The sequence below is a fragment of the Pistacia vera genome, unplaced genomic scaffold (assembly GCF_008641045.1).
Source record: "Pistacia vera cultivar Batoury unplaced genomic scaffold, PisVer_v2 Contig768, whole genome shotgun sequence".
NCBI lineage: Eukaryota > Viridiplantae > Streptophyta > Magnoliopsida > Sapindales > Anacardiaceae > Pistacia > Pistacia vera.
In genome coordinates this window covers 789-24,245 of record NW_022196632.1, presented here as the reverse complement: position 1 = coordinate 24,245, position 23,457 = coordinate 789, and the positions used below count along the sequence as shown (strand labels likewise).

At 36.6% G+C, this 23,457-nt stretch overlaps 4 protein-coding genes across 5 annotated transcripts; 2 read left to right on the top strand and 2 right to left on the bottom strand.

Annotated features, from left to right (window-relative positions):
• Positions 1-1,390: 1,390 nt before the first annotated feature.
• Positions 1,391-3,236, top strand: LOC116116265 (uncharacterized protein At2g27730, mitochondrial-like). Its single transcript, XM_031402370.1, has 3 exons — positions 1,391-1,507; positions 2,171-2,209; positions 2,773-3,236. The coding sequence occupies exons 1-3, from the start codon at positions 1,406-1,408 to the stop codon at positions 2,986-2,988; spliced, it is 357 nt and encodes a 118-aa protein (XP_031258230.1). The 5' UTR covers positions 1,391-1,405; the 3' UTR covers positions 2,989-3,236.
• Positions 3,237-3,551: 315 nt separating this feature from the next.
• Positions 3,552-9,001, top strand: LOC116116266 (N-carbamoylputrescine amidase). Its single transcript, XM_031402371.1, has 9 exons — positions 3,552-3,844; positions 4,151-4,199; positions 5,896-5,987; positions 6,156-6,307; positions 6,399-6,445; positions 6,549-6,582; positions 8,036-8,202; positions 8,623-8,719; positions 8,811-9,001. Exons 1-9 carry the CDS (start codon positions 3,753-3,755, stop codon positions 8,984-8,986), a joined length of 906 nt encoding a protein of 301 aa, XP_031258231.1. The 5' UTR covers positions 3,552-3,752; the 3' UTR covers positions 8,987-9,001.
• Positions 9,002-15,734: 6,733 nt separating this feature from the next.
• Positions 15,735-17,041, bottom strand: LOC116116262. Its single transcript, XM_031402366.1, has one exon. The coding sequence runs from the start codon at positions 16,962-16,964 to the stop codon at positions 15,885-15,887; it is 1,080 nt and encodes a 359-aa protein (XP_031258226.1). The 5' UTR covers positions 16,965-17,041; the 3' UTR covers positions 15,735-15,884.
• A 1,666-nt stretch (positions 17,042-18,707) lies between these two features.
• LOC116116263 (rho GTPase-activating protein 1-like) lies at positions 18,708-23,206 on the bottom strand. Of its 2 annotated transcripts, XM_031402368.1 has the most exons (5): positions 23,087-23,206; positions 22,155-22,274; positions 20,119-20,349; positions 19,282-19,573; positions 18,708-19,191 (listed from the first exon to the last, which is right to left on the bottom strand). In XM_031402368.1, the coding sequence occupies exons 1-5, from the start codon at positions 23,174-23,176 to the stop codon at positions 18,974-18,976; spliced, it is 951 nt and encodes a 316-aa protein (XP_031258228.1). In that variant the 5' UTR covers positions 23,177-23,206; the 3' UTR covers positions 18,708-18,973. The 2 variants fall into 2 exon arrangements, with proteins under 2 accessions (XP_031258228.1, XP_031258227.1); XM_031402367.1 differs by having other exon boundaries at positions 18,708-19,573.
• Positions 23,207-23,457: the final 251 nt, after the last annotated feature.

Genomic DNA, 23,457 nt, shown 5'->3' with positions numbered 1-23,457 from the left:
CGCTTTAAAACCCCCATCAAACCCTATACAACTAGGAAACTAAGCTAAAAAATCTCACCATTTCATTTCTACATCGCTCTGTGGACCGCTTCATTTGCCGAAGTAAGCCATTTCAATTTCTTTAAACCTTAAAAATTAAATTTACTTCTATTTCTTTTCTCAATTTCTTTTCGTTTAAAAATTGTTAGATTTTATGTTCTTGAAAATTTTTCCAGTCGCCGACTCTTGATTTTTTGATAGTGGTTAATCGGAGTTATATTTCGCTTCTAGTCTCTTCTGTTCTCCTTTGATGTATTTTTCAATTTTTTAATACAATGATTATTATGTAATTGATGGATTTGTTTATCATTTCATTTATTGAAAATCCTGCTAATGCTTTTTCTTATTTGTGGGTCGAGTTTAGATATTTACATTAGCATTAGCTGGGTTAGGGTTTAGTTATTTGGATGTAGTAGCTCATTTAGCTAACCCAATTTCATAATGCTCCGTCTGGTTGAAGTTTTGATAAGCTTGGATGTAATTTCTCCAAATATAATGTGATTCAATTATTGTGAATTTGTGATATAGCATAGTCTTTTTTATTATACAATCTCGGTCAGGTCATTAGAATAGCTATTGGAGAAGCTATTTAAACATATTTTGAAATTTTGTTATCTCTGGAAATACCAATACAATGTGAAGGTAGTTATTCTACTGTTTTTCATGTGTATAATTTTAGAGACATTCAATTTGGAAATTAGGAATTGGGGTTGACCTGTGAAGGATTCATCTCATTATTAGTATTATTATTGTTGTTGTTTTTTTATTTGTTTGCTTTATCAATGAACTCATTGGCAGACTGATATATTGTAGGTTTGTACAGATATACAGCATACATGAGTGCAAAAATGATTTCATGGTTTAGCTAGAATTATATATTAATGGCCATCAGAAGCTGCATTCCCTTCTGTTGTTATAGGACAGCTGATGAATTGATGTTATGTGTTGCTTTTGGGGGCTGGTTTATTATGAGCTTTAAAGAAATAAACGATGTTTTATTTTAGCAAGGTGTAATATTCTTGTTGATTGCCACCAAGTTTTCAGTTGAAAAGTTTGTGAAATGAGCCAGATGTTTGAATTGGAGAAATGTTTTTCTCTTTCCCTTGTGTCGTTACAAAGCCACATTCTGCTTTTTAGAGTTTGGACAGGGTTGATAAGCCGCCAATTTGGCAGTCAGCAAGTATATGAAATGAGCCAGATATGTGATCTGGGGAGATTTTTTTTCTTTCTTTTCCTTCTGTAGTTACAAAACTACATTCTCTCTTTTAGAGTTTTGGACTAATTTCATTAGTTGATCAAGTTTTACGGTTGTTTTGGAAGCTCATTGTCCATTGTTCTACTTACAGGGACTATATAATTAGCTATCATGGCAACAAGGAATTTTGCAAGATATGTTTCCCGAAGATTCTCTAGCGGTGGCAAAGTTCTTAGTGAGGAGGAAAAAGCTGCAGAAAATGTTTACATCAAGGTAATGTACATATTATCTTTGATGCATACACTTAAGCTTTCTGTGTGTGTGTCTGTGTGTATGCACATTTACAGAGGACATTGCATTTTGTGTCTGTGTGTAAGCACATTTAGAGAGGACATTGCATTCAGTGTCATTCTTTTGTATCAAAGTGATGATTCTCTCTCCCTTTTTAACTGGGCATCCTGTAAGTAGGTAAATACATGGGTGCAAACTTAAGTTTTACCTGGAATTCACTGTAACTCAGGGTCTTGGCATCAGCTTATCAAGATACCTGCTGTAATAAGTTGTGCTTTATGTTTCTTATCAAAAAATAAAAAATAAAATCAATAAACACGTACATGTATATTTTTCCTACTTTATGGTGTTCTATTGTGTTAGAATGGCGACTTGCTCAAATTCACTGAATAATCCTTAATAGTAGATACTAGTATTGGTATGCAGGAACCACAAAACATGAAAATTATGTATGTGGATGAGACAGTGTTATTATACTTTTATCCTGAGTTAGACTTTTATAGTTGATTCTTTAAGACAACATGTGCTTGCTTTATCAATATTTTTGTGAGTGACAAGAATATGTATTATAGTTTGAAATATTTGCTTGTATATATTGCGGTGATTCTTTTGGACGCTGTTTCATAAATATTTGTAATATTGCAGAAAACTGAACAAGCGAAATTGGAGAAGCTGGCACAAAAGGTATGATCCAGTTTTTGCATTTAATGGTCTATTTTGAGGGCTCAATAGGTTATATGCCAATTTTTAGAATGTTCTAGTGTTTGAGCACTCAGTAAAAGCTTTTGGTTGCAAGCTTCATCAAGATAGATGTTATGACTGCTTGAGCGCTTTTTGTAACATTAGTTTAGGGTTTTTATAGAAAAGAGAAATTTTTTTGTAGAATCTTGATGCACAAACAAGTGTATTTGCCATGTTTATCGAAGCTCTTTACTCTCTAGAGCTTTTAGGAGTGTCTTTGTCCATGTTTAACTCTTTAATTCGGTAGATAGATTGGATTAGGCTCCTCATTTGGAAACTTATTTTGGTAAAATCTATGTAAAATTCCCTGTGCACAACAGTCCAGATCATGTCGTCGTTGAGGTGTTTAGTAATTCTGAGCTTCCTCTGTCTGTAAGATCAATCTAGAAAACATGTTGGACTGCTTTGCCAATTAATATATATATATATTTTTTTCTCGGAAATTTTATGAGCTTGTGGTAGAATGGTAATAGCCAAAACCTATGCTTTATGAATCATAATTTCAGGGACCCAAGCCAGAAGAGAAACCAGCTACTACCTCAGGGGGTGGAGGTGATGCCAAACCAAGTGGCTCGGCCCCAACTGCTGGAGCATCAACCGAGAAAGTATCAACTGACAAATACAGAAACTATGCAGTTGTGGCAGGTACTGTAACTGGTCTTGGTGCTCTGGGATGGTATCTCAAATCACGCGGGAAGAAGGAAGAGGAAGTTCAGGACTGAGAATGACATGCATGTGATGAATATGAGAACAATGGACGATAGCTCCCATGACTATCACATCTCACTGAATTCATGTAGTAATTAGAATAAATCAAACTACTTCATGTATTGTCTCCATTTTGTTTGTTATTCTCTGCTTATTTCGACAGATTATAGTTTTCTTCAATTTGCTTATATCCTGAGTCTGGCAATGGTGTTCCAGAAAATGGGTTTTTGTTTTAGCTTTATAAGAACTGAGCATCCTCCAAGTTCCATTGCATTTTATAGTTACAACATAATCAAATTGCATTTAGTTTTGTGGTGGGATAGCAAGCCATTTATTTTAAACACAGTATATAAATTCATATATACAAATTATTATATAACATTATTTATTCACTTCACTAATTAATTATGACCTTGTAAACCAATGGAATAAAGTTACCAGCATCACTACTAAACGTTTAAGATGAACTTTTTATTTTTTAGTTTAAATCAAAATTATAATATACCTTAAACGGATTAATATACATAATCTGAAGAGAGGGCTATTTTTTTTTCCTTTTTTATGTGATAAAATTGGGATGATAATTGGAGTGGTAAAATTTTTAAAACCCTTCCCGTGATGGTAACCTACACCAAAATCCACAAAAATCCCAAAGTTGTTTTTGTCCCAGAAAATAAAATCTACAGACAAGAACCACATTGACGGTGAGTTGGGGAAAAAGGTCAACAACCACCACTTCTTCACATCTGAGTTTTGAATTCTCGTCAAGAAAGTAGAAATGGAGAATGGAAGGAGAGGTGAAGTGGTGGTTTCAGCTCTGCAGTTTGCTTGCACCGATGATGTCTCCACTAATGTTGCCACTGCTGAAAGGTCCTTTTCCTTTCTTTCGCTTTTCTAACTCAAATATGATACTTTCGTAGGATGCTTTCATTATTTTCTTAAATTTCCGCTGTTCTATGATTGCCTGCTACTTGCCTCAAGGTGGGTTTCATTTGATTAATTCTCTGAAAAAGTTTAAGTTTGTCTTCAAATATCACCCAAGCACTCACGTTTCTTTTAGGTGAAATTCATTCCTGGAAATGATTAAGCATGACTTATCTGGCCTCTTTTATTATTATTATTTATTTATTTTGTACTATTGCACTTAGTATTCGGATTAACCTTCCATCTCTGCAGGTTGGTTAGAGCTGCTCATGCAAAGGGTGCAAACATCATCCTTATTCAGGTAACTGCTCTTTATTTTAATCATGTATTGTTCATATCAGAGTATATATATTGCTTCCTTTGCCTTTAGGCTCCATTTCATGGACGCACGCACACTGGAGGTATCTTTGAATTTGCATCATGTTTTAATTTATTTGCTTTTCTGATTTCTTACACACTTATTAACTCATTATTCTGTCCTGTAACTAAAAAACAACTCATTTATTTGCTAAATTCTAGATTTTAGAAGTAAAAGGAGGCTTACTTGTGAATACATTACCTTGAGTTGGTGTAGAGAGTTTAAACTATTTGATATATTTATCCTTCATCTTTGAACAGTCGTGCCATATAGGTCTCAACTTGAGAGTTTTTGGATAGGTTCTTTTGCTTGCTAAATTTTTATTTATTTTTTATGTTTATTGAAAATTTCTGGAGCAATGTTGTCTTCAAACAAGGTTAGGTAATTTAAAAAAGAAAGAGATACTGGTGATAAAAGTCAAGATGGGTGGAGAAAACTCAATTATTTCGTAATTGTTGAATTTTTTCCCAACCAAAAAATGAAAATTTTTAAAAACAGCTATAGGGGCTGCTGTGAATTTTGTGTGGACTGCTAATCAGTTCTTGTGGGCATTCAAAGTGATTATTTATCTATGGTTGGCCTTTGGTGGCATTCCTTGTTCTTGGGTGGATCTAAAAGAAGTCAGTGCATTATGGATGTTGTAATGGACTTCTAACAGACTTACAGTTTGGACTAACTAATCAGCCCTATATAGTGCTTTTTGATATCATCTCAATGGAGCAAGCTGTGGTAGGAAGACCATCTTGGAAGGGATGTTGGGAGAATGTGTGGAATTGGTGAAAAGATGAAGCACCATTTTTTGGATGGCTTTGTTCCTATTGTGGAAATTAATCTGAGGGGATTACTGGTGGTAATGTCACGGTGCTACATAGAAAGTTTTAATACTGTAAAAAGTGCCACCTATATTCCTGTTTTCCCTGGCGATACTTGAAGCTATTAAACTTAAGGAAATTTTCCCTCTAGCTTTTCAAAGTTTCTATGTAGCCACATAAATTTACTAACTGCAAGGTTGAAGTTGGCACGCCCTTGCTTCATTGCAATACCTTATTTTCTTCTGAGAGGAAGATACCAGAGCCTATTTATATTGTTGAGGGGACAAGTATATTTATGCTGTTTGTCAGTCAAGATTGCAAGTAAGCATCTCATCCAATACATACGATTTTCAGAAAGTTTATCATTAACATTTGGTCCACTGAAATGTGGAAGGGATTGCAATGGATGTTTCAATGCAAAAAATGCAATTTTTAGAAATGATGTCAACATTCGTAATTTCATATAGTTGCAACGTGATTGATGGAGATCTAATTTCGGCTGCTGAGCTGGTTTCGGATCTTTTTTCTGCCTTCAATAGATGGTGGAAGAGTCATTTTTCACCAAAAAAAAAAAAATAATATTAAAGAACCTGGATCATCAATAGTAATTAGATTTATTGAGCATCGATGATAAAGGGAGGAATCCTTTATTCTATTAGGTTTGAATTTATGCTTCAGTATTGTAATTGATGGTAGCATCTGTTGGTTTTTTGTCGTAAACTTGAGGAGATGATGCACATGACTTTTTCTTGTGACTCTAATTTCCAAAACCTTTTATCGAGATATTGCTTAAGCTTACATGCTGTTCTTCCTATGTTTGTCTTTAGGAACTCTTTGAGGGTTATTATTTCTGTCAAGCACAAAGGGAAGATTTCTTTCAGCGAGCTAAGCCTTATAAGGGACACCCTACAATTCTCAGGTAAATAATTTAGCTTGTTTGGCTGGATCCTTCAAACTCTTGCCAATTAAGACAGTGGCTATTAATCAGCCACTAGTGTAATTAAACATCTTTTAAGTGGAACTTCATCTGCTTCAGACTCAATTCAGTTAAAATTCTTTAAAATATGTGTACATTGTCATTGTCCAGAATGCAGAAGCTTGCAAAAGAGTTGGGCGTAGTGATACCAGTTAGCTTCTTTGAAGAGGCAAACACTGCCCATTACAATTCAATTGCTATTATCGATGCTGATGGAACCGATCTTGGACTTTATAGGAAGTCCCATATCCCAGATGGACCAGGTATCTAAAAGGGATGCTTTGTTGCTTGAATCTGCTATGATTTGTCTTTTTTGTGATTTTAAAATCTGGGGTACTTTCCCTACCTTTTCAGGGTATCAGGAAAAGTTCTACTTTAATCCTGGGGACACTGGGTTTAAGGTTGGTACTTAGCATAATTTCATCATAAGCTTGATGCTCTTCTGTAGTTTTCACGTGGTCAGTTGCCTTAACAAGTTTACTTACTAGTGGTATTGATGAACAGGTTTTCCAAACTAAATTCGCAAAAATTGGAGTGGGTAAGCATTTTTATTGAATTTCAGTATATTTATTAGATTTTGTATTTTATTAATATTTTAAATTTTGTTGGGACATGCTTGTAAATTTTAAGTAGATGAATGATTCCTATCATCAACAAAAGAAAAAAAGGGAAAGATTTCATAAACTACACCGAAACTTTTGCTAATAATCACTCAGATGGGAATTATGATAGTTTTAATAAAAAACCACGTGAGCCCTTATGCTTTCCAATTCTTTACTTTAGAGGTAGAAATATTTGTGAAAATATCATTTTTCCTTCACTTACGCTAATTTTGCAGAGTGATGAATAATTTAAGGATATTATGTTTAAATTACTTATGTCCCCCCAAATTTTCATCATGATTACTACGGCAATTAAGCTTGTAAATGCTAGAAATGCTCATATGTGTTTTTTTTTTTTTTTTTGTTACAATCAATAACCACAATCAAGCTTGAAATATAAACATCTAATTCTCTTGCACCACTTTAATTAAATGTCTCTGCATTTGTGAAATTTTAGAAGATTGTCTGGCTGGCATGAACATTAGGTTAGCCTTAGCCATCATATGGTTTCATCATTTCCCTTGCCCAACAGGTTGGGTATAGCTATTAGTAAGAAGGGAATTCCATGGTATACTGGAGAAGTTAGTCATATATAGTGAGACAGGTGCATTTCAAGTTACCTTTCATAAGGTTTATTGTAAACCTTGACTTCAATTTAATGGAGCCAAACTTGATGACTGCCGATCTTTAACCAACATTCATCAGAAAACAGGAGTTTTATACAAGTAGACATATATTAGCTTCAGAAACCAGTGTTCTTGCCATATAGGCAGTTTTGATCGGCCTTTACAGAACTATATTCCCAAAAGAGAGTTAACGGGAATCAATTCAAAGTAAACTCAGGAAAAGAGAAGGAAAATATACTGGAACAAGAAACCATTAACAAAAAGGATTTATAACTATAACAAACATAAACCACTAGAACCAAATCTGTCAAATACAGGAACTGCCAGACAAGCTTTGTAACTTTATCTATTTTATGCAGTGGGTTTTTTTTGTATGGGTTTTAATGCAAATGGTTATGGGATTCTAAGTTTATGTTGGTGGTCATCTTTGAGGCAGTGGTCGAAGATAGGAGAGGAAAAACAGTTGGGTTAGTGAAGTTCATATAGGGTTTAAAATAAAATCCTCCATGCGCATTTACGAGATTGCCCATGTCATGTTAACATACTTGGACAGCATTAGGGTTCAAGGGTGGTTTTTGATTAGCAAATGATCTAAGGTAGACTATGAATGAACTAAGATTGGGTAAACCCAAAGGATGGTGTATCAAACAAGTGGCTTTTGCAAATTTGATGTTTTCTTTATGGTCACTATTGTTTTGTTTCATCTTATTCAATGAGAAGTGAAGTTAGACAAAAGCTAATAACTACTTCCTTTTTATGCTAGCAATATGCTGGGATCAGTGGTTTCCGGAGGCAGCCCGAGCCATGGTTCTGCAAGGTGCTGAGATATTGTTTTACCCTACCGCTATCGGTTCTGAACCTCAAGATGATGGGCTTGATTCTTGTGATCACTGGAAACGAGTGATGCAAGGGCATGCTGGGGCTAATGTGGTAAGTTATGTAGACTACTTGGCCGGCAACATTGGTTTAGTAGTGAAATTGATCTAGTTTATTCCAGGTTAGCTTGCCATCTTTATCCTACGATTGTGAGCCTTACTGAAGAGTAGAAATTTGATAATATGTAGTCCCATCTCATATGAATACTTGCCAACTCTTATCCGTTTAATGGTGTTCACGATTTAATAAAAATATGGATGTATTTTTATTATTTATTGTGCCCGTACCATTCCCACAGGATTATCCTCGGTCCTTGCATTTGTCTATCTTATAATGTTCCTTGCTTATATGAACTCCAGTTGCCAATATTTCAGTGGTTAGATGTCAATGCCTGTTGTGCCTCTAAGTATATGAGTTTGTTTTGAAAAATGACAATATTTGCAAAGGAGATTGACCTAGACTTGACTGATTCAGGTACCTCTAGTGGCTTCAAATCGCATTGGGACAGAAATAATTGAGACTGAGCATGGTAACAGTAAAATTACATTCTATGGGAATTCCTTTATAGCAGGTACTTAGTTCTTCTATTAGCTTGCTATTTAGTCATACATGACAAACTTGTGCATGTTGTGAATCTGTTATATATTTTACTTTGGTGACAGGACCAACTGGAGAAATTGTTGCCACTGCTGATGATAAAGAGGAAGCAGTTCTTGTAGCACAATTTGATCTTGATAAAATTAAATCCAAGAGATGTAGTTGGGGAGTATTTCGTGATCGACGTCCACAATTATACAAAGTTCTTCTGACATTAGATGGCAGTAATCCCTCAGTGTGATTTTTGTGACCCTTTACCATTATTACCTTGTAGAGGTAATAGATTGAAATCTTTTTACTTAATGAGTGATAGAAACAGTAAATTCACTTTATCATCATGCATTACTTTTGAAATATTGGAAAAAATAATGTGAACAATTATACATGAATTTATGAATAATAGACATTAAATTACGAGAAGAAAACTTCTTTCAGTGTTTTGAAATTAAGCTTCATACCAAATTTTGGTTTGTGGTTGATGAGCAACTTGGGAGGCCGGTCTATAGTAGGAAGGGTAGAGGTGAGAAGTAGAGGAATATTTGCTATGCATGAGGTTAGGACTTGTTTTTGGGAAGACAGGTGGCCTAATGAGATTGGATGGAAGAAGAATTCGGTTAGGAGCAAAAAGGTGTCAGGGAATAAAAGTGAGGGAGAGAAGGAATTGAGGATATTCAGAAAAGAAGGTTGAGGTTTGGAAGGGGAGGTGACTGACCCTCGAAGTTCAGTCTTATCTTTATTTTTTTTTGATGTACTTAGAATTGTTCCTATTTGTTGCTTGTTCACTGGGTAGATGGTAGAACATGATCTCTGGATGTACTGTTCTATTTTAACGTCAATATAGAGAGTTATTTCCTTTTCTTGACTGTGATTATTGATTGTGAATTGGTATTGGATAGATTTTTCTTGTGTTATTTGGTGAATTACAGGTCGGTGTTCTATCAAGTGGTATCAGAGCATTGGTTTCTGGGTAATGGTTGTGACGAGAATGGATTCTAAAATGGATAATGTTGAGAAATAGGTTACAAAGTTAGGGTTTGAAATGGGTACTATCCGAGAATGTTTGGTAGAGATACAATCCTGGGTGCGAAGAAAGGACGAAGAAGCTGGCAGAACGGAGATGCGCTCATCGGGAAATGTTCACTCTCACCAAGTAGAAAATCCTAATGGAGCTAACGAGTTTGGTGACAGTAACCAAAATCGCAGTGAAATGGGAGGACGAAAATTGGAAATGCCAATATTTTCCGGCGAGGACCCTTACGGATGGATTTTTAGAGTAGAGCATTACTTCAACCTTAACGAAATATCTGAGCAAGGGAAACTGACAGCGGCGGCCGTTTGTATGGAAGTTGAGGCCATCAACTGGTTCCAGTGGACTGAATCCAGAACTCCGACAAGTTCGTGGGCCATGTTTAAACTTGCACTACTCTAGAGGTTTAGCGGATCACAGGAACATAATCCTTATGAGTCCTTAATGGCGATGAGACAGACTGGTTCAATGGCTGAATTTCGTTGGCAGTTTGAAGCGGTGGCTGCACTTTTGGTTGAGGAGAAGGAAGAGGTATTATAGGCTGCTTTTGTTAATGGGCTAAAAGTTGAGATCAGAGCTAAAGTTCGTTTAGCCCAACCCAACTCTTTAATTCAAATAATTGAAGTGGCCCAAAGAATAGAGGAGAGAAATCAGGCCTTAGAGGAAGCTCGATTAGGAGCAACTAAGTTTGCCCGCATGAATGGACCTGGACTTTCATACGGGTTCAACACCCATGGATCCAGAAATCTGGCCCGACCCAATGACAACTCAAAATTCCCAAATTCACTAGAATCCCTAAAATCGACCCCTGTTTCCAATTACAATCGACGAACACATGAATCCTCAATACAGAGTTCGTCGACCAATTACTTTCCTTACGACCAACCACTGTCCTCTTTTTGACCCTTTCAGCAACCATCTTTTCAACGAAAAGAGTTCCCATTCAGACGGATGACAGATGCAGAAATCCAAAAGAAAAGAGAGAAGAGCCTTTGTTTTAGCTACGATGGTAAATTCTTTCCTGGACACAAGTGTGGTGAAAAACAATTCCAAATCATCTTAATTGATGGAGAGGAAGGTGAACCAGAATCGATTGGTGGTGGAGAAATAGTTGAACCTAAAATCGAGCAACAAGAAGAAAATGTCGAACTCTCTCTCAACTTGGTGGTGAGGATCAATGGTCCAAAGACAATGAAGCTTAAAGGAAGAATCAAAGGTAAGGAGTTGATTGTATTGATTGATAGTGGGGCTTCCCACAATTTTATCAGTTCTGAGGTGGTTAAAAGGCTGGGGATATCGGTAGTAGGAACTCAGTCTTTTGGGGTTAGAGTGGGTGATGGGTATAGCGTGAGGTGTGAATGAGAGTGTAGAGATGTTTGTATGGAGTTACAAGGTGTTACCATTGTTCAAAACTTCTTTCCATTTGACATGAGTAGTGTTGATGCTGTTCTAGGAATTGCATGGCTGGTGACTTTAGGTGAGACAGTCACTAATCGGAGAAAGCAAACAATGAGGTTTAAATTGGGAGATCAGACAGTTAGTTTGTGTGGAGATCCATCACTTAACAAAACCATGGTGTCTCTCAAAGCTATGATTAGGGCATTGCAACGTGAAGGGTAGGGTTGTTTGATAGAGTTTGGACAGATTCAGACACAATGTGATGGAAATGGGGATATTGATGATCGATTGCTGGATGTGTTGGAGCAATTTAGTCAATTTTTTAATCCATTTCCAGGATTACCATCTGCCAGATCGAGAGACCACACCATTCAATTAGTTCCAGGAACTCAACCACCAAACCTTAGACCGTATAGGTACCCTTACTATCAGAAAAATGAGATAGATCGTATTGTCAAAGAAATGTTGGCCTCTAGGATTATAAAGTTGAGCATAAGTCCATGCTCAAGGTCTATTTTATTAGTCAAGAAGAAGGATGGAGGGTGGAGATTCTTTGTGGATTATAGGGCAGTTAACAAGGTGATAGTTCCAGAAAAATTCCCGATTCCAGCTATCGACGAGTTATTTGATGAGTTAGAAGGGGCAACGGTGTTTTCTAAGCTTGATTTGAAGTCAAGCTATCATCAAATCAGAGTTAAACCAGAGGACACACACAAAACAGCTTTCTGAACACATGAAGGGCACTATGAATTTCTGAATTTCTGGTTATGCCCTTCAGCCTAACCAATGCACCAACCACCTTTCAAGCAGTAATGAATGATGTCTTCAAGCCGTATTTAAGGAAGTTTTTGTTAGTTTTCTTTGACGACATACTGATTTACAATAAGGAGATGGGCGAGCATGCAAGGTATCTAAGCATTATCTTAAAAACACTATTAGATAATCAGTTGGTGGTCAATAAGAAGAAATTCCATTTCGGGCAGCAATAGTTAGAGTATTTGGGGCATGTGGTCTCAGCAAAAGGAGTAGCGGTTGACCCCTCAAAGATAGAGAGCATTACTAAATGGTCGGAACCAAGGGACATCAGGGCACTCAGAGGCTTTCTTGGTTTGATGGGATATTATCGACGATTTGTTCGAGATTATGGAAAGATGGCCCTTCCACTCACTGCTCTATTAATGGCTGAGATGGGTTCCGTGGGCGGAGTTTTGGTTCAACACAACTTATAGTAGCTCCACAGGTATGTGTCCATTTAAGGCTCTCTATGGACGCGACCCTCCAACGGTGTTGAAGTATGCTGACCACACTTCCTCAATCAAAGAAGTTGGCTAACAACTCCGGCATCGCAACAATATCATCGACGAGTTAAAGGAGAATCTCCTCAAGGCTCAAAACCGAATAAAGACTTATGCTGATAATCGACGGCGAGAAGTTACGTCTGAGATAGGGGAATCTGTGTATTTGAAGTTACAGCCTTACAGATTAAGATCTTAAGCTCGTCGGTATAATGAGAAACTTAGTCCGCGGTTTTACGGTCCATTTGTGATCACGGACAGAATTGGGGCAGTAGCATACAGGCTGGCATTACCTTCCTCAACTCGTATTTATGACGTTTTCCATGTTTCGTAATTGAAGAAGGCAACTTCCCCACTCCCCAATAGCCAACCCCTACTGGCAGCCCTCAATGAAGATTGTATTTTGCAAATTGAACCTGAAACTGTACTCAAGAAAAGAAAGCTCTTGAATGGACAATGGGAGGTACTAATTCAATGGAAAGGCTTACCTCCTTATGAAAACACTTGGGAGGATTTTGACACAATCCACTCTCAATTTCCTTCCTTCCACCTTGAGGACAAGGTGGTTCTCCTTGGGGTTAATGATGAGCAACTTGGGAGGCTGGTCTACAGTAGGAAGGGTTGAGGTGAGAAGTAGAGGAATATTTGTTATGCATGAGGTTAGGACTTGTTTTTGGGAGGACATGTGGCCTAATGAGATTGGATGGAAGAAGAATTCAGTTAGGAGCAAAAAGGTGTCAGGGAATAAAAGTGAGGGAGAGAAGGAATTGAGCATATTCAGAAAAGAAGGTTGAGGTGTGGAAGGGGAGGTAACTGACCCTCAAAGTTCAGTCTTATATTTATTTTTCTTTGCTGTACTTAGAATTGCTCCTATTTGTTGCTTGTTTATTGGGTAGATGATAGAACATGATCTCTGGATGTACTGATCTATTTTAACGTCAATATAGAGAGTTATTTCCTTTTCTTGACTGTGATTATTGATTGTGAATTGGTATTAGATAGATTTTTCTTGTGTTATTTGGTGAATTACAGGTCAGTGTTCTATCAGTGGCACTCTAGCTAGTCTCTCTCTTCTTCTATCAGTGGCACTCTAGCTGGTCTCTCTCTTCTATACCAACATAATGTGATCCAAATATTTAGACTGAATAATGTGGTCTCAGGAAGTGGTCCAAACTCCAAAGTGTATTATTTTCACCTTCTGCCTTTTGATGTCCAGTTCAAAATCATTCCATGATTTTCTGTCCCCGTGTTCTATTGCAAGCCATTCATTTGAGATACAAGTTGTTCATCAAGTAGTCTGTTGTCGGAGTCTTCTCTTGTGTAATCATCTTATGTCGTCATCATTTATACGAAAAAGTTGTAGTTCTTTGTTGTTTGGTGGGATTGCTCAACTCTTTTAGAAACTGAAAGTATGTGCATCGATTTGTCTTTACTGTTAACCAGTAACGGTAACCTATATAGTTGATAAACTTTATTGCGTGCGTCGATAGTGAACTTGGTGAATTCCTAAATTCCAGTGATTCTGTCCACCTTGCACAAAACCATACCAATGTAGTTGACAGTCATTCTGATGTCAGAAGTAGAGGTCACGTGTTAAACATCTTTAAGTCCCAAGTAGTTGGGAGCCATACCCTCAGTATATCATTGATATCTCCTTATGTCATCATCAAGTATAGATGATACCTATCTCTCTTTTTTTGATATCCATAAATCTCTCTTTTATTCACTTAGCATTTCCTTAAAGTCTAGAGTTAGATTCCAATTACTTTTCATGTAAAACAAGCTTGCTAAAAAATCTTTTCTGGACCATAAACTGTAAGTCTTGAATTATATGGGGTTAGCGTCGGTTTGTTCTTATTTGCTTTCTCTTTTCCTTTTGGCTGGTGGGTATCCATTGCCAAACTATAACCTTTCGTTTTACACAGGACATGACATTTTGCCGAAATAACAGTAGAAATGGTTCCCTATCTATGTGTCAAGTCTAGGGTGTACTATGAGGATCCTCACCTTGGAGATATATTTATTGATTGCTTTTTATGGTTTAGTTTGATATATATGTATCCATTTTGTGGTTCTGAGAAAGGTGATAAATTGTAATTTAGCTACAGGTGGATAGAGGACCACGGTGATCATGTGTTTTAGGGTACGACATGTGTAAGCAAAATCTCCGTAGGTGGTAGTTTCAAATGTCATGGTTGAAATAGTGAGTACCATGCCTTTCAAGTCACGTGACGTTAAGTGTTTTAAGACTTTGGAGTCACTTTACCTAATCTTTACTAGGCGCCACTCTTTTCTGACCAATGGTCTCCGGAAACTCTCACTTACAAAAATCTAAGCTGCTGCTTGGTTCTGTTTTTATTTTCTATTTATCTGTTTTCTCTCTTTGTAAAATGCCAATTACTTGTCTGGCACTTTTTTATTTTTATTTTGTTTTCATATAATACAAAATATTGTTTTCATTTATTAGAGCTAAATTCTTTTCTTTTCTTTTTATTTTTCAAAGCTGTGGAAATAGCTTTTAGCTGTTTCCTCTATTTACAATATTTTTTTGTAATATTAGTAACTGTTTATTATTAAATTTATTTAAGAATATAATAACTAAATAATAAAGATATGTTTTTGTTATATTTCCACCAAAAAGAAAAGAAAAAGCTTTACCAAAGGCACTTCATTGATTTCGTTTTCAACATGTTGTCTCTAATCTTAAAAGCAAAAAATTAATAATTTGTTTTCTTGTTTTGCTTCATCTTAGGTATCTTATGCACTTGTTTACTGTCTCTACTAAGACCGTTCTTTGATTTCCTTGTCTTCATTTCTGGATTTTTTTTTTAATGGCTACAATTATATGCATGATGCTCTAGGCACCCAAAATCCATTTGTTGAAAAAAATTATAATCCAGTATTATTCTGTGATTTTATTTATTGGAACTTGACATATTGATGGAAGCCATGCGTGATGTTTTACTCCCTTTTTTTGTCATATTTGATTTAATAATGGGTATAATCCTCATATCACCTTTAGGTTAGATGTTGGTTATTTATCTTTTATGCATTTGGAACTTTGGTAGATGAGATCTCGCATGCTGGCAATAAGGAAATTAATAGAAGCATGTCAGTAGGAAATCACTAATTTTCTTATGTTCTCATTCTATATACTTGCCAGAGGAAGTGCTTTGACTGAATGGAATTATTTAGCATGTAACAATGCCCTGTGATTGCAAAATGTAAAGAAGATGTGATAAGCTGGACTTGATTTGATTTAAAAAATCTTTTTTTTTTTTTTTTTCTGAGTGGTGAGAAGGAAGACAGACTATTCTATGAGCAGCAAAGTTGATTTCATTTCTTCTGTTGTCTACTTATTTGCAAATCCCTTCGGAAAGAAAAGCAGAAAAGGAACGTCTGCCCTTGAATTTTTCTACCTATAGCGAATCTTTTCCAACTTCATTTCTTCTGTTGTCGGTCGTCCTTTTCTCTTCTTCAACGTCATCGAAGCTTTCATTGTCCTCTTCCTCTTCCTCTTCCTCTTCCACATCTACTTCTACATCTTCAAACCCTTCATCTTCCTCGAAATCCTCTTCTTCAAGTTCCAGGATATCATCATTTGGCTGAACAAACTGCAGCTTTAGACGCCCATCTTCTCTGCATGCATGCAAAAATTCTTGGCTTGGCATCCTTATCTCCTTAAGGACAAATCTGCCATCATGCCTGTAAGACTTGAAGCAAACCCAAGGCTTACCGCTCTTCCCTATACAAGAAATCGGAGGAGGGAATGCTCCACCACATGTTTTTGACCTTCTGAATTCAGTGCATAGATTCTCAGTTGGAGAATGCTTTGCAATACTTACTTTCTCCTGCTGCGTCTGCCAATCTTCACTTATCTCACTCTTTAAGTCCTCAACATCATCAGAGCTTTCAAAACCAAGCCCCTCTGTACATAGCTGCAAGCTTTCAGAATTCATCGATGAAAAGCTGTCACTTTTGGTGTGACAACTGGTGTATTTGATGTTTGGGGTGTTAGAGAATAAATCGAGTGACGAGGGGCTCTTCTTGTTCCCATCGTCGAGATAGCCAGAATTATTATGATGTGGTTGTGGGTATATATCAAGAAAAGATGAAGAAGATGACATGGGAAAGGAAGGAGCTGAGGAGGAGGAAGTGGTGGTGGTGGAGGAAGAGGAAGAGGGTGAAGGAGTTTCTTTGAAATGAAGTTCACCGAACATTTCAATGAAGGAGGATTTGTCAGGTTTGATTTGGTTCCATGGAGAGAAGGAATTAAGTAAAGATGGTTTTTCTGGTAAAGAGTTTTCAAAGATGTGTTGGTGGAGGCTGTCACAAGCAGCTGCAATGTTTTGTGTATCCAGCATTCTGTTAGTGTTGAATGATGGTAAATTACGAAAGAGAGGGGGGAGGTTAAGTAATATTGTTGGTGAGGACAGAAGAGGGAGATCAGAGTGATGAGAGAAAGAAACAGAAGCAGCACGAGATGGGCATGGGAGCATGGGTTTGAAAAAATCAAGAGGAAGGTGCTATTAATGGGACGGTTGCTGTTTCTGATTTCTTGATTTTGGTTTTGAGTTGAATAGAGATTGGTGGTTATGAATGCAGCTATGTCTCATTTCTAGTGGTTATTATTTTTTCATCTTTTCTAACACCATTTCAGCAGATTTAATCTCTCATTTTATGGCTGGACTCCACTCTATTTTACTAATATTTTCATTTTCGCCCCTACCTTTACCTTATTCTTTCTTTTTTGTTTTTTCCTGTCTTACAAACTTACTATACTAATATATATTTCTTCTTTATGTCAAACTTGTAATATCCTATTGCTAATCCATTCATATTTTTACATTTCACAATATCTTCCAAAGGGAAAATAAAGCAAACCCAATGTTATATTTTATGGTTATAGGTTTAACATTTTAACTTTTTTAAGGGCTCAATATTTAAGAAAAACAGAAAGGGATTAGCTGTAAAAAGTTCAAAGGTAATGTTACCTCTTTATGTGCTGTTAGATTACCGATTAATTATCAAACTTCTTTTAACCGTCAGATTATGTTTTCAAAAAGAAATGAGAACAATCTGACAGTTCACAAGGGATAATGTGACATCAGTAGCTGTTCAATGAAAGGGTGAGTCAAAACCATTGAGAAGGAGATTTTTGTTAGCTCCAACGAAAAGATGCCAAGAGTTCGTTGGGTGGTGGCGTCCAGAGATATTGATGTGATTGCCAAAACATTACAAACCTTTCTTAACAATTCTTTCAATTCATTTTCTGTTCTATAAACTAACTGTTTATCAACTGGGCATATCATCTAATTTTAGCTATTTTACATTATCACATTTCCAACCAACCTAATCTTATTCACTTTGCATTTAAATTTCCCATTTCCCCTTTCTTCTTCCTCAAAACATAGTTTTTCATATAACTGTGACTTGTTGAGTTCCTGAGCTATGGAGAGTCATGGTCATGGCAGTAAAATATTTGGGTGCAAAAGGGGTTTCAGAGAAGCGAGTGAAGCACAACCAAGTTATTATATCTGGTATTCAATTCAATGACCGTAATTTTTCATTGGCAATAAATAGCATAGCACCATTGCATTCAAGTAATATTCTCATGGATCCATTTTAACATGTCCACTCCTTTTTGGGCAAAATGAATGGTTACTATCATTCATTTTCAGTGTTCTATGTTTATCCCAATCTAAATATGTATAAACAAGATATTGTTGCAAACCATCACCAGATGAACCTCCTTATCACTACCACTTTCTATCTACTTTCATATTATTACTTATTTTATTTTATTTTTTTTCCTTTTATCATCTTCTTTGTGGTCCCTATACATACATGTATCAGTATACCACCACTTGCCCATTAGCTATCCTCACAATTTATGAAGAAATACAAAAAATTGAGGAAAAATCAGACAATGTAACTCACATGAATCAAAGTCAGGTTTTCATGAAAAGACAACCAAGCTAAGTTTAGCATGTTATCAACATCTCTAAAGCTTCCATGCTATAAAGATAATGCTATCAAAAACAAATTTTTTACATGAAGGGCTTGTAACATATAATCGAATCTAACAGTTTATGTTAAGAGTATAATTTTCCAAGTTACCCAAAAGAAAAAGTTGTTTCTCTAACATTATAGGGCTTGTAACATAGTAAAGTATGGGATGTTCAAGAGTTCTAGTTCTTACCAATGCCCGTAAAGGAAAAAGAAAAGAAAAGAAACAGAAGGAAATATAATAGTCATGCAATAATGAAAATAAATACAAGAAACCACATCAATGAAATTCCAATGTCAAGTAAATGGTAGACATAAAAGCAGAGAATGTTAGTCATACCATGGAAGTATAGTATCAGTCAAACTAGAATAGGTTAAGCAACCACCAAGCACACTGAAAACATACAAGACAATTCACAAACTTCCCCTCACATGTTGCAAACTTTGAGTGTCACTTTGTCATAGGATCAGTTGGTTTATAACTGAAGATGAGCCTTTTTCATCGCCAAGCTTCAATACGCTCTGTCCTCGAATCTATACAGCTCAGATTGCTGATTCCCTTAGTCTTTTCAGCAGTTCCTGGTATGCCAAGCACACTCTGTTGCCTGTCAAATCTTCTGGGGCCTCTTTTAAGATTTGATTCACTTGACTGGCCAATCATGGACTTTCCAGTTTTTGCCTGAAGACCCGCTTTTCGACCATTGAATTCACAAGCACCTGTTTCACAAGTTAAGGTGTCAACTTGAGCTGGAGTCTGATGAGACTGCTCGTTATCAGCAGTTAATTTCTCGACATAGGTTACAGGACCGTGATCTTCTCCATCAGTTATCTCATTCTTCTGGCCAAAGTTTGTGGAACCTTCTATGACAGGTTCCTCAGCAATGAAGGCTTGCTCAATCTCTTCACCATCTCTTTCAGCAACTTGCACACAGGATTCTGAAGGGCTCTGGTGTCCATTCTCATCAAAAGGCTCCAAATGTGAAACTGGACTCTGCTCTACAACAGAATCTCCTCTTTCCCGCAATGTTCTCAATATAAGTGTCTTAAGGAAGTTCATCACTTGAACTGCATACATCAATGCAGTCAAGGGGTCCGCCATCTGCAATAAAAAATAAAGTAAAGAAACTATTATTTGACCAGAAATTGGCATCCGTCATCTGCATTTCCATAGGAAACATAATTAAAAATAACTTGAACAACTTCTCTGTCGAAATTAGGGAGAGAGAATTCATGATCAGCAAAGAATAATCTGAGAATTCATGATCAGCAAAGAAGAATCAGAGTTTCGGACCAAAATTTATTAGTTGTTATCCTTATTACATGGCATTTTAGCACACACATAGCTAACAGAAATTCCAACAAAATACATAGATAAGATGGCCTTCAAAACCTAGATATGCACCTGGTGTGAACAAGTAGAGAATGCGGGACTTCATTACACATGCCAAGCAAAACCTAACATATCCAAATCAGATCCTGGCACTGTATATAGTGGCTTTTTTTTTTTTTTTCCAGTTCTGCCCAAGGATTTTTCTTTTCTGTTTTTTGGTTTTGGGGGTTGTTCAGAGTCAATGATGCATCTTTGAACCAGAAATTATTGAATGTGCCTTTATCATTACAATTCTCTAACATATGAAAACTCACCTGAGTCATATTTGGTGCAAAAACCATTGCTATGTTGCGTGCATTCATCTTGTTTAGATGTTCTAGTTGCACAACATCAGCCATCAGATTGATAGCCCAATCCAATAGAGCAGCTTCTGTTGGGGGTAGAAGCCTCACAAGCTCAATGCAGTCCTCTTCTGTCTGGCATCGCATTACCTGCTCAGGTGATAAAGAATCCAGAACCCCAATTGGCAGTTCTCTAAACCAAGCCTAAGATATAAAACATAATCAAGTCAATATATTACATTGGATGCAAAATGAGAGAAGTCCAATTTGGAAACAAGATAATTGTCCTGCAACTTTATGGAATGCACTTGATTGCACAAGAAGAAGAGGAAAATCAGGCATCCTCACAACAAAGAATTTATTTTCCCTTCAGACATGGAATTGCCTAAAACAAGTTCTTGTCATGTGCACCTTGAGCTGATTCTTTTTAGAATCAATAATGTCTAAATGGAATCAAGGGCAACCGTAATTCTGGTATATAAAATATGTTATTACAAGCCAAATTTTTTATCTCAAATGAGGTGTATTTATCTGTGGTCCTAATATGTAAATGATGAGCTGATATTGCAACACAGAAATGCTTTATAGGTGACACATGAGCTGAGATGAGAAATTTCAAATAAAACTTCGTATGCATGGCATTACTCACATAACAATGGCAATACGGGTGAAGTTCAAGGTTAGAGGTTGGAATTTAGTGACATTTTATCGTGACATTTTATCATGCTCTGGCTACAAATGAGTCTATGATATTTGCCAACTCATGGTCCTCAAGCATGCCAACCTTGAAAATCACAAAGAAAGTCGCTATCTGAAGATGGAAAGATACGTTCACACCAAACTTCTAGACCAACAAGGTGAGAAAAACACTAATTTCAGATAGTTCTTCAAGCTTCTCAGTTCTAGTACGAATTAAAAAACCAAGTGAGAGAAATTCTAAATGCAATACATTATATATCCTATGCAAAACTTGGTTTCACTACTGTTGGTTGTCTCATGTGATGTAAAGATACTAACAGGATTACTGAATGGTAATCCAAGCAGCAACATTAAACATTAAGGATTATTAAGCTTCCATCTTATTCATCGATGGGGTTAACCATGTAATGAGCAGGACTGTTGTCCAGTAATCAGTCTGGAATAAACAAAACATAGTTTATGCAGTGATCACTGACCTCAATGTAGAGTATTTTCTATTAAACAAAAATTCACAAAAGTAAAAACAAAACTATACCCACCACCTACTGGAGGTTCCTCCATCAAACAAGTGCTAAGATAAATACATGTAATGTGGAGGAGACCATCTCCTGGGGTTCCAAAATGACCATTTGGTACTTGATAAAGTAAAAGTTAATAATTAATTTTCCATTTCTGATGCCATATTTTATAGAAGGGACCTATGCATGGAGTCAAATATGATATATGCCCGAATCACATTCCTGATACATATCAACCATGAGAACCACAGAGGAAACTGGCAGCTGAAGTTAGGAAGATGCTTCACTTTGGAGTTTTAGTAAGGATCGAAAACCGAGGCGAGAGAAATTCTAAATACAAGATACCTATTAGGCTTTCAGATTAAACACCAATGGGCAGGACTTAACAGATAGGATGTTTTAGTAATCAGCCTATAGTAGACAAAACATAATTTCAGCTGTGATAACTGACTGCAATGCAGTATATTTTCTATTCCATGAATATGAATGAGATTAAGCCAGGTCAAAAACGTTATGAAGCAATAGCACAGAAGAAAAGTTAAAGTACAGCGTAGTGAGGTTCCTCCACCAAAAAAGCAAGTTTTAGATTAATACAAGTACCATTTCAGGAAACCATCTCAGTTCCATTTTTGACACTACATGAGTGCATATGTATGAAAATGAAACAAAGAAGTCAAACCAGTAATCCTCATGATAGGGGCATGATGACAAATATATTTGAACCATGATTCACAGAAGAACATAAAGCATGATGAATGTAAAAAAAAGGAGTCAAAAGAGGTTACTGGATACCTTGATAAGTCCTGCCAAACAGTGCACATCAACACCATCTGGTATCACTCCACTATTTAATTGGTCCCTCACATACTCCTCCTGACTATTTTCTGCATTTATTCTGAAAATCCCTTCTAACTGGATTCATGAATTCAAAGGTTTAAAAATAAAGAAAGCCAAAATAATAATCATAACAACGATGACAACAACAAAAACAATAAGATAAAATAAAAAATTTGATAGCAATTTAAACAAGCCCCCACCAGTACCACAATGGTAAGACAGCACACAGTAAATGATAGAGACCCATCTAACAACTCAACCAATTGGGTTGGGCAGTGAGCCTTTTGTGAGTTTAGGTAGAATTCTCCTTGGAAAACCGGCTTGCCAAGAGAGGATGTCCAAGCCCTTTATAACCCACATGCCCACTCTTTTCCCTTCCAATGTAGGATTCTAACATTCCCTCATGCTTTGAGACCCAACGTCCATGTTGGCCCACTCTGGATGGCTTCACTTTGGGTGGCCTAATCTCTAAGGTCGCACCTTCCCAAGTAGCCCTTTACAAAACATCGTTAGCCCACTCTAGACGGCTTCACTTTGAGTGGCCTACTCTCAAAGGTCGCCCCTTCTTAGGTAGCCCTTTCCCAGGTCGCCCCTTCCAGAACATGGGCTCGGGCGGGGTTTGACTCTAATACCGTTTGATAGAGACCCATCTAACAACTCAAACAATTGGGCCAAACAGTGGGCCTTTTGTGAGTTTGGGTAGAACTCTCTTTGAAAAACCGGCTTGCCAAAAGAGAGTGTCCAAGCCCTTTATAACCCACATGCCCACCATTTTCCCTTCCAATGTGGGATCCTAACAGTAAACACTTAATGAACAAAATATGTCCAAGTACCATAATAAATGTAGAAATATATGGAGGAAAAGAAAAGAAAACAATGTGAGATACCTGCAAGCCTCCTCGACCATACAAGTGTCTTTGCATTAGTAGCAATATTGTTGGCACACTGTTCCCTCTGGAATCGTATGACAACTGCATAGATTCTGTGGAAACTCCAAAAACAGTTGCACTGCATATTTATAACAAAGGGCCTTCAATATCACAGTTAGATATGAATCATGACAAACAATAAAGAACCCATATGAGGTTTTATAGAGATTTTTGCAATGGATTTAAAACAAAGAGACTTCAACGGTCAAAGTTATATCATGTAAAACAATATAAATGTCATTAAATTATATTATTTCAAACAATATAAATGCCATATGAGGCTCCCTAGAAATTATTGGTTGAGTTTGTAAAATTTTATTAATCTACAG